Raw genomic sequence first — 10,534 nt, 5'->3', positions numbered from 1 at the left:
TTTTTGTAACCATATTCAGCAGAAACCCTTGGTACAGGGACCCTCTATCCGCAACCCGAGGACGCGTTCGGTGGCTTTGTCATAGGCCCTTCGGTTTGATTACATATATTACGTAACTGCTCCATGATTTTTATGAATTTCTGATGCTCTTAGTCACTTTCCTCTCCTTTCTCTGCTTATCTTGCATAAGAAACCCTGTCAAGAGCAATGCTACAACCAAAATAGCCGTCAAATTCATAAGAGGAAAGCTCAAGTAATACTGCGACGTCCACGAGACAACACCTTTGGTAGGGTTTATATATTTTATAAGTTTAATTACACAGCCACACAAAAAAAAGTGCGGATCTGGTAACAAGACACACGTATTCCTATGGATTTTGGGGCGCTGAATTCAAATTCGGTATCAAAACTCACCCATCACGTCATGGTTGAGCCATAACCTCAAAAAATGACGAAAAATCATGCACTGAGGCAAATAAATTTCAAAATAATGCCAGTGATGCAAATTTTCACTTCAAAAACATGTCGACAACTGTGAAGGATCAACCCTTGTCTGATATCAACTTATTTAAAATGAATTCACCCAACAGAACCTGACCTCACCTAACCTGAATTAACAGAAATTTATTGAACTACACGTAAAGCACTGGAAGCATATTTTCCCAGTAGCAAATGTGTGCTACATCGAATGGGTCAACTCGAGCCTAACCTAGAAATAAATCTAACCTAGCCTCACCTAACCTAACCTCACGAAACAAAATTAAACTGATTGTGTTGTCTCGTTGTATTTGCGGTGCCGTTTCATTCAGCTTCGGCTTAACCTACATAGAGGTTTAACCTATCCTAACCTAACAAAACCTAACCTAACCGATTACGCTGGTAACCCTGTTCTTGCGTACTTTCATATTTTGACATAAATAACAGTAAATGTGTGGAGTTTCGTAACCGCTTGTTTCTAGCATTATTCTCCTATGTCTGTAACCAGGGCACCTCCACGTGGTGACGGTGGGCAACGAATCCACATTGGCTGAGTCCCTGGGTAAACGGCGTTCATGCCGTCATGGCAGACACAGGTAAAAAGTGTATTACGATGCAGGGAAAAACCCCAGTATCGGCGTCTGGTCAGGGTGGGAAAGCGGGCTCTCCGACGTCGTCATCATGCAACCGTAGCTCTTCATCAATGGATCACTTGGTTGGTGTGGAGTCTCATGCTACAAGGAAAAAAAACCGCGAGTATTTCTCAATCGCATGCCTACAAGAATAGCTCAGATTCATTCTGTTGCATTTGCAGTAAATATGAAGTGAGCAGTTTGCGAAAATCAATCGACGAGGAAGTGAAAAGTCTTTACGAAAAGTGTTTTGACGGTAAATTGCTGCGCCAAGAAACAAAATGGGTTCCTCATGTAATTTGCAATTCCTGCAGACTTATGTTGTATTGTCTAAAAAATTCAAACAACGAAAAGTACCGCAAGTATTCTACACCAACCACATGAAGAAAAAACCGTTATTGCAAAGGACTGCTATTTTTGCATTCATTCCGTCAAAGGGTTCAACGCCAAAAATAAAAATAAAATTTCGTACATTAATGTGTGCACAATCACAAGAGCAATTGAAATCAATAAAAATGCACGCCAGACTGATTTATGCGCTTTAGAAGATGATAGAAGGGAAGTTGAAAGTCAACGTCATGGAGACGGTAGTGAAATCAGTGATCGAAAAAACTAGAACTGAATGATTTTATTAGAGATCTTGGATTACCGAAAGACGGCGCTGAATTTGCCGCTTCATTTCTAAAAAGAAGAATTCTTCTAGAGCCAAAGACAAAAGTTTCATTCTATCGCGACAGGGACAAAGAATTCAGAAAGTCTTTCGTTAAAGACAAAGAGACGTCTTTAGTGTACTGCACTGACGTTAACGGACTAATGAACCACTTGAAGAAAAATGTCTACAGAGACGAAGAATGGCGACTTTTCATTGATTCGTCAAAACGCAGAATTAAGGCTGTTTTACTGCATAACACGAATACTTACGCTCCTCTCCCTATAGCTCACTCAACGGTCATCAAAGAAGAATATAACAATGTTAAAATGCTTCTTGAAAAAGTTAATTACACGAATCACAAATGGCAAATATGTGGTGATCTCAAAATCATAAAAATGATATTAGGCCAACAATCGGGTTTCACGAGAGAGCCATGCTTTATATGCCTGTGGAATAACAGAGATCGAGCCAATCATTACAGCAAAAAACATTGGCCTTTAAGAGATTCATTCAAACCTGGTTCTCATAATAGCATCAACCAAAGCCTCGTTGATCCAGAAAAAATTTTACTACCACCCGTCCACATAAAGCTTGGGCTCATGAAGCAATTTGTTAAGGCGTTAGACAAAGATGGACAATGCTATAAGTATATATTCCTTAAATTCCCTAAAGTTTCAGACGCTAAATTGAAAGAAGGAGTCTTTGATGGACCACAGATTCGAATATTGACAAGAGATACTAATTTCGTGGGCCACATGACAAAAATTGAAATGGACGCTTGGGAAAGTTTTAAAGCAGTAAACGCAAATTTCCTCGGTAACAAAAAAAGTCCAGACTACGAGAATATTGTTGCGAAAATGATAAGAAACTACAAAAAGTTAGGCTACTTGATGAATTTAAAACTTCACTTCCTAGATTCCCATCTGGATAAGTTTCCAGAAAATGTTGGTGATTTCAGCGAAGAGCAAGGGGAAAGTTCTCATCAAGAGATAATAGTGATGGAACAACGATATCAGGGTAGATGGGACGAGGTCATGATGGCTGATTTTTGCTGGATGTTGAAAAGGGAAACGAATTTAGGTCTTAAACGTAAGCGTGACCCTTTGCATCGTTCCTTCGAAGAAAAAAGGACACGTTATAGCAGGCAGAAAATAGACTGACGTAGGTCTATAAATCAATTTAATTACGATAAAAAGCAAGATAAAATGTAAACACGAAAGATAGTATAAGTATATCCCTTAAGTTTAAGAAAAGCAGAGAGAAAAAAATTTTGAATAAAACTCTGATTCATTTGCATGTTTAAGTTACATTTCTACATTTTAATTGATACAAGCATTGTCAGGTTAATTGAAATGGGGTAAATTCTACTTGTAGTTCTAAGTTTCTTCAAATGAGTAATGTGCCTCTAGATTTTTAACCACCTGTACTACAATGAAATGAGTTTTATTGTGTTACAATGGGAACACTTAAGTTAAGTTGTGTTGCGTTAAGCAAATTTCGTTAGGTTCTGTTAAGTTAGATTCATTTGTAGGTTAAGATCGAGTTAACCTATTAAATATAGCATACATTTAAGACTGAGAACCGTACGCTTACATAGATACACGTGTGGTTGAATTTCATTCGCCTAGGTTAGGTTAGGTCAGGTTTTGTTAGGTTAGGATAGGTTAAACCTCTGTGTAGGTTAAGCCAAAGCTGAATGAAACGGTAATACACTTTTTACCTGTGTCTGCCATGACAGCATGAACGCCGTTTACCCAGGGACTCAGCCAATGTGGATCCTTCGCCCACCATCACCACGTGAAGGTGCCCTGGTTACAGACACAGGCGAATAATGCTAGCAACAAGCGGTTACGAAACTGCAGACATTTACTGCTATTAATGTCAAAATATGAAAGTACGCAAAAACAGGGTTGCCAGCGTAATCGGTTAGGTTAGGTCAGGTTTTGTTAGGTTAGAATAGGTTGAACCTCTATGTAGGTTAAGCCGAAGCTGAATGAAACGGTACCGCGAACACAACGGGAAAACACAATCAGTTTAATTGTGTTTCGTGAGGTTAGGTTAGGCTAGGTTAGATTTATTTCTTGGTTAGGCTCGAGTTGTCCCATTCGATGTAGCACACATTTGCTACTGGGAAAATATGCTTCCAGAGCTTTACGTGTAGTTAAATAAATTTCAATAATCACTGGCATTATTTTGAAATTTATTTGCCTCAGTGCATGATTTTTCGTCATTTTTTGAGGTTATGGCTCAACCGTAACGTGATGGGTGATTTTTGATACCGAATTTAAATTCAGCGCCCCAAAATCCATAGGAATACGTGTGTCTTGTTACCAGATACGTACACTTTTTTTGTATGGCTGTGTAATTAACAGTTTAGGCCGCGAGCAACGCACGATATGAAAATAGTCGGTAGAAAAAAATGTTGCTTTTTTAAAGCCCTACAGTATTATTCTGTTTCGAAATTGAATTTCATACTCCTAATGGCTCATATTATAAACACAATGTTGTAGGACATATAAAGACGTTTTTAGGACGTCCTTTTGATGGCCTGGTGTCCACAGGGACGTCTTTCACTTTTTAGCGTGAAAAAATAGTCATGTCTCTTATATGTGTTTTTGGGGCGTCTTTAGGACTAGCCCTGCGGACATCTTTCGGACAACTTTATGCCAGACATAGAACGTCGTTAGGAGGCCCTAAACTTGTCTTTATAAAGACCCTGGGACTTAGACGTCAATGTACGAGAATCTCCCAGGACATTTAAAGACGTCCTAAGGACGTCTTTAGGATGTTCCGATGCCCACTGGGTATATACTTATAATTTTACTTCTAACTATTGCAAATATAAATAATTCTTCACAGAACTTTTATATAACAACTTAATGAAAATAATTTCTCTCTTTTTCTTAATTCATTCCAATATAATTTGGATTTCAATTATTGACTCAAAAAATGACATAGTGGAATTTCATTTTGAATTCGTAAGTTTTTATTACTCAAGTTTTTCTTACTCTTTTTTAATTCTTATCTCATTATAAGTTTAACAAGTATGTGTTATTTTTACACTTTTTCTAGAATATAAATTATTACCAATGAGTTCGCCCAATGAGGAAAACAGTGAGTTTTTGAAACGATGGGAAAATTTTTAATAAATATGATAGTTATAAGCAAAGCACAGCAACTACGAATAAGTAGAAAGACAGCTAGCAATAGCTGTTTGGACTGGAACTGACAGTAGCATAAATCTTTTGGCTCTTAAGGCCATGTGACGAGTGGGTCACGTGACCAAATTCCTACCTTACCCTCACTTTTTTAGTTCTCAATTTATTTTCACACGAAGCGCTTCATCGAGTTTAAAGTTTGAGATAATAAATAAGAAGCAGTAAGAAAGGTGGGTCTGGCCCTATATTTTAATAATTATGAAAAAAGCAAAAAAAAAAATGATTCACAACAGAAACTTTTTGCATAATTATACAATTTTAGGACCAGACCTACCATTCTTAGTGCTTCTTATTTAGTGTTCCAAATCTTCAACTCGATGTGGCGTTTCGTGTGATAATAAGTTGGAAAATAGAAAAAATGACGGTAAGGTAGGTTGGAATGACCAAAAAAATGATCTACACCTTTAAAGGAAATCGGTTAATATTAACATGTGGCGCAAAGCACTCAAAATTTCTCATGCAATTTTGGCGGCAAATGCAAGAAGAAGATATAGAATTATTTTGCTAGTGTGAAGTGCCCTTTAGCCCTTGAAAATAAAGTCTTGAATTTTAATTTTTTAAATATATAACTCAAATGAAAATTCAATTCCACATATTTTTCATCTCACAAAAAAAGTAGTAGTTTTATTATTTTTAGAATTATTTGAGAAAAACTTTTTTTTCTCTGATTAAAATATTTTGATTTAGTTCACTTCAACTTGCAACGAAATAAACATTTCTTGATAGTTTGTAATAAAACTTGTCAGAAATATGCAGTGTCATTTTCTGTGTCCGATGACGTCAGTGAAAAAGTTGTTCAGAAAGCTTCAAGGAAGTTTTCTGAAAAGATTTGAGCTCAATTGGAATAGTAGTTAACAAACTCTTGATGTACTAATTTGCCGGTGTGATAGATTTTCTTTTACGTAAACCACACCTCGGCCTGTAAAACGCCACCTTAGCGTTAGGTGACCGCTCATTTTTTAAATTTGAGAAATTAATTTTTGCTCACTCTGCGTGCAAGATTCTACTTTTTACGTATTTCTAATATATTTTACTTCTGACAGATTTTTCCAAGCAATAATATAATTTTCCAATTTATAAAACTCAAGTTTGTTTCTCCAAACGATTTTTATTTCACTAATTTATTATTAATGTAAAATATAACAATTTATTTTACACACGGAAAATCTAAATTTTGAAAATGAAATTTAGACTGCTATAATTGAGCTGCCGAAATTGATTTGATTTCCGAAAATTGATGTTCTAAGCAAATTTTGAAAACTACGACAGCTCATTCCGATTGAGACGAAAAAATTGATGGGCCCTTATTTAATCCGGCAGCTCAATTCTTGATATTTTGAAGCGTTTTTGTAGCAATTTCTAAACATATTTGAAAAAATTGCACTGTTTCATTTTTATTTTTTCGATTTTGTATAAAGCTCTTTGAAAAATAGTTGGATCAAGAATAGAATATTTATCAAATGATTGTTTTTCTCTATAATTTATATGGTATCCTGTACAAAATAATAGTTCATCTATTAAAAAATTTCATGATTAACATTACTGAGATACTTAAAGATATGTTTAGAAACTTTCTTCGCGACATTTTTCAAGTATTTTAAGCAAGAATTAGTTGACTAATTTATTATTACATAACGCACTTCTGCTACATTAAGAACATTTCTTTCCTACAAACTGTCATGCTTCTTTCGTTGTTCACCATATGGTACATTGATTTAAAATTATTTTCCATGTTTTAATTGGAAAACTTAAATATATTTAAATAATAGAATTTTGTATAGCTATCAGAATAATATTATCGAACAACTTTTACACATCACGTAATATTTTAACGATCCGCTCTGTTAATCGGAAGAGATTGAACTAAACTGTTATATTTAATTTTTGTAAAGAAACAACCCACAAGCCTATATAAGTGTATTTAAAAATTATGGTCACAGCAAGGACACGCCGAGTACAACAAAGAAATTTAGAGAGATTCTTTATTTTAAAGACTAATAAAGTTTATGTTCCTAGAAGTGACGTCATAAAAATATTTTTCTTGAAAATAAACTGCTTATTATAAACCATGATTTTCCATATTCCTCATATTTTAATTACAAAAGCTCGACGAGCTGTGAGGGACAGTTATACCTAATGGTTTTGTAGCATTTTATAGGCCGGGCCGTAGTTTGCGTGGGAGAAAATCTATCGCGCCTGACAATTAAAACATCAACAGTTAAGTAAATATTATTCCAATTGAGCTCAAACTTTCCAGAAAACTTCCTTTGTGCATGAATTATGAACTGCCTTCAAATAAATTATAAACAATTTTTTTTAGTAAAATTCTTAACTTTTGCTGACGTCATCAGCCGCAGAATGTGACAGTGCATATTTCTGATCAGTTGAATTACGAAATATCATATACTTTCCATTTCGTTGTGAGTTGAAGTGAAACAATTTAAATATTTTAAACAGAGAGCAAAAAACAGTTTTTCCCAAACAATTCGAAAAATAAAAAAACTACAACTTTTTTTATGAAGAGAAAAAGACGCGAAATTGAATTTTCACTCAGGATACATATTTAAAAAATTAAAACTCAAGATCTTATTTTCAATTGCTCAGGGGCCTCCCCACTCAAGCAAAATAATTAGAAATCCCCTTTTTGCATTCGGCACCTAAATTAACATGTGGAAAAGTACCGTAAAATCTAAAACGTAGTTGATTTTTTTATATATCACTGGAATTCTTTAGCTCTGTACAATTATGACTTTTAGCGGATGTTTAAAAATGACAATTTCCGCATTTAATAATAAAAGCACGTCAAATTCTTACAACAGGCAGACTTATTTATTAGAAAGTACGAAATGACAATAAAACCTAAAATTTTTGAAAATTTCAAGATAGCTGTCGAAACCTTTCCTTTTACTAATTATTTTGTCGTTTCTCGATGACAACTTTTCAGGTGTCAATTAAAAGGCTACATTATTGACAAGAAAAATATTTCGTAATGCATGAGTCTAAATTTGAAAAAATTCAAAATGGCGCTTTATGAAATACTCAAAAACTCGTATTTTCTATGCTTTTCGTCTAAAGCTCTTCAAATTTGTAATAAAAGTCAATTGTATTGTTACAAAGTATATGATTGGAAGTAGATCTCAAAATTTTCACTAAAATAAAAATGGCGCATCTTTCCTACTTAAAAAAAGTTACATAATTTTTACAAATTCAAACAAAATATGACATAATTTTCGGAAAGGATTTTCTAATTTTATTCTATTATTCGAAGAAAAGTATGCGGCTAAACTCACTGTTCCCAGGGTCAGGTGGGTTAGCGTACTTGTGGTTTGATAGGGGTGGCTTCTACCCCTAGGAAGCGGCTTCCGCAGAAATGCATAGACATGGGTTCCATATTCTTTATTGTTTTATTAATGTACTAAGTTTGGTTTCAAACGACTACGCTTTTTTCTTGGTATTTTGTGCGGGATCCTTTGTTCTTTTTTAAAGCCCTAAATTGTGGCCGCTATATTGTATTTCTAGCGGTTATAACAAAAAACTGACACCGGCAATAGAAAGGGCACCCTCGAAAACCCCTGAGGTAATATTCTGAAAAAAATATCGTACCGTTAGCAATAGAGAATGCGTTGTATAAATCTGAATTAATGTTTATTTACCATCAGCATGTAATAACAAGTTCCAATTTTTCTGTATCCATAATATTTTTATTTCTTTTCAGACAAAAATCCGGCTTTAAACGAATTTGTTTCTCAGATTAAGGGAACAGCTGAACTACAACCTCTATTCGACTTGATCCAAAAAGATTGTTCCGGTAGCAACTTGAATGAAGCACACATAATGGATCAGAGCTAAATGATAGTGATTACATTTTCTAACTTATAAAGGTCACTAATAACTTAGCATTTGTGGCCATTATTTACAGTCTATTTCTATACAATTAAAAAAATATATTATTATGAGTCACGAGAATGGTACTCTGAGTTGATAGTGTTACGGGGGTTGACTCTAGTTGACTGTTCTTAAGGCCAAACTTTCCAAAATTTCTGCAATGTTTACCAATCAGTACATACAAATATTTTATATTTAACGTACATTATATAGAAATATGTGAGAATTCAAAAAAAAAATACTAGCGCCGCCCTTTTACATGCTGGAATAGGAATACCAGTCCCGTGTTCCGAATAAAGCATAGTTTGCAATTAATGTAATTTCATGTAATGCACCATGTATAGACTCAAAAATAAATCTACTTGACCGTAAGTATTTTCCAATTATATGGAAAATGTTCTTCAATTCACTCGAAGTATCCCTGTTGTTCTATGTAATCCTCCTATATATAAAAACTCGTAATCTCCATAAATCGAGATGCATGATGCAGAAATTCTTATGGTCGAGAATCATACTGCAGAGATTCTTATTGTCGAGATTTCCTTTCTATTTTGTAAGTCATAGGGTGACTTCCTTTTTAAACGTAAAACTAATCGAACTAAAAAAGTCGATTTTTACTTTTATTAATCGCCGATAATTATTGCGATTGATGTCTTTTTACTTTTAATAACAGTTGTTATTTTGTAATGAATTATTATTATAGATAACACGTCAATTTTTTCTCATAATGAAATAAAATGAATTACAATTTTATAGTTTTTAAAATGTTTCCGATGTTGTGAAATAATTATCTGAATTCAATCTTCAAACCGATATGCGAAAATATCTTAAGTTTTTAAGTAATTAGTTTAAAACATTATTAATACTTTAAATTTTCAGAAAAATATAAGGCAACAATTATTTTCATGTTGCAATAGAAATAATTGTTAATTGCTTCTAATGCAATAAACTTATTCATTAACTATTGACGGATTAATTTTTTTCTTTCAAAAAATGAAATTACATAAAGATTGAATTTAAATTGTTTTCAATTACGTAAAATAAATTGATTATTGAGACTAAGGTTATGTAACTGATTATTTGCCTATTTTTGTTATAATCAAAATAAATTTTGCATGTAGTTTTATATTTTTTACAAATAAAAGAAACAATTTTTTGTTTGTGCATCAAAGAAATTGAAAATATATTAATTTTTTGCAAAATAATGAATTTGTTTAACGTGTTTTTGGGAACAAAAGTTCCCAGTGGGCCTTAAAGGGTTAATATACCAGCATTGCAATTACATAATTTTTAAAAATATTTACGATCTTATAAAATGAGTATCTCAATTCAGTTTTCAAAATTATAAGTACAGTGATCCCTAGATATGGGCCCCCCTGATAAAGTTCTTTTGAGAATTGACGCCGCGCTGCAAGCAAGAGTAAAATGAGCTATCAAGGTCAGCCCCAAAATCGGTCCAGTATCAGAGTTTCACTGTATATGTATTTTAATTTTTTCCGGAATTAGTTTAAAAGGTTATTAATAATTCAAATTTCCAGAAAAATATTATTAACTAATTATTAACTGATTATTATTGACACAGAGAAATAGAGAGTCGCAATGCATTAGAAATATCAGTTGATAGAAACATGGCGCCCCCTACTCGCCCGTATACCCGTGATGGCCATTTG

The 10,534-nt window shown here is 33.7% G+C and overlaps 1 protein-coding gene across 2 annotated transcripts in view; it reads left to right on the top strand.

Annotated features, from left to right (window-relative positions):
* Nucleotides 1–9,236, top strand: part of LOC117166900 (cullin-associated NEDD8-dissociated protein 1) — a 218,244-nt gene extending 209,008 nt beyond the window's left edge. The window contains exon 17 of one of the 2 annotated variants that reach the window (XM_033351339.1): nucleotides 8,695–9,236. In XM_033351339.1, the coding sequence (XP_033207230.1) occupies nucleotides 8,695–8,828 (134 nt within the window). In that variant the 3' untranslated portion in view covers nucleotides 8,829–9,236. The remainder of the gene's footprint in view (nucleotides 1–8,694) is intronic. The other variant, XM_033351341.1, reaches the window with a different exon arrangement.
* The last annotated feature ends 1,298 nt before the right edge of the window (nucleotides 9,237–10,534 follow it).

The sequence above is a fragment of the Belonocnema kinseyi genome, chromosome 2 (genome assembly GCF_010883055.1).
Source record: "Belonocnema kinseyi isolate 2016_QV_RU_SX_M_011 chromosome 2, B_treatae_v1, whole genome shotgun sequence".
NCBI classification, from domain to species: Eukaryota; Metazoa; Arthropoda; class Insecta; order Hymenoptera; family Cynipidae; genus Belonocnema; species Belonocnema kinseyi.
The sequence above is the reverse complement of the archived record's forward strand: the minus strand, read 5'-3'. Positions and strand labels throughout refer to the sequence as shown.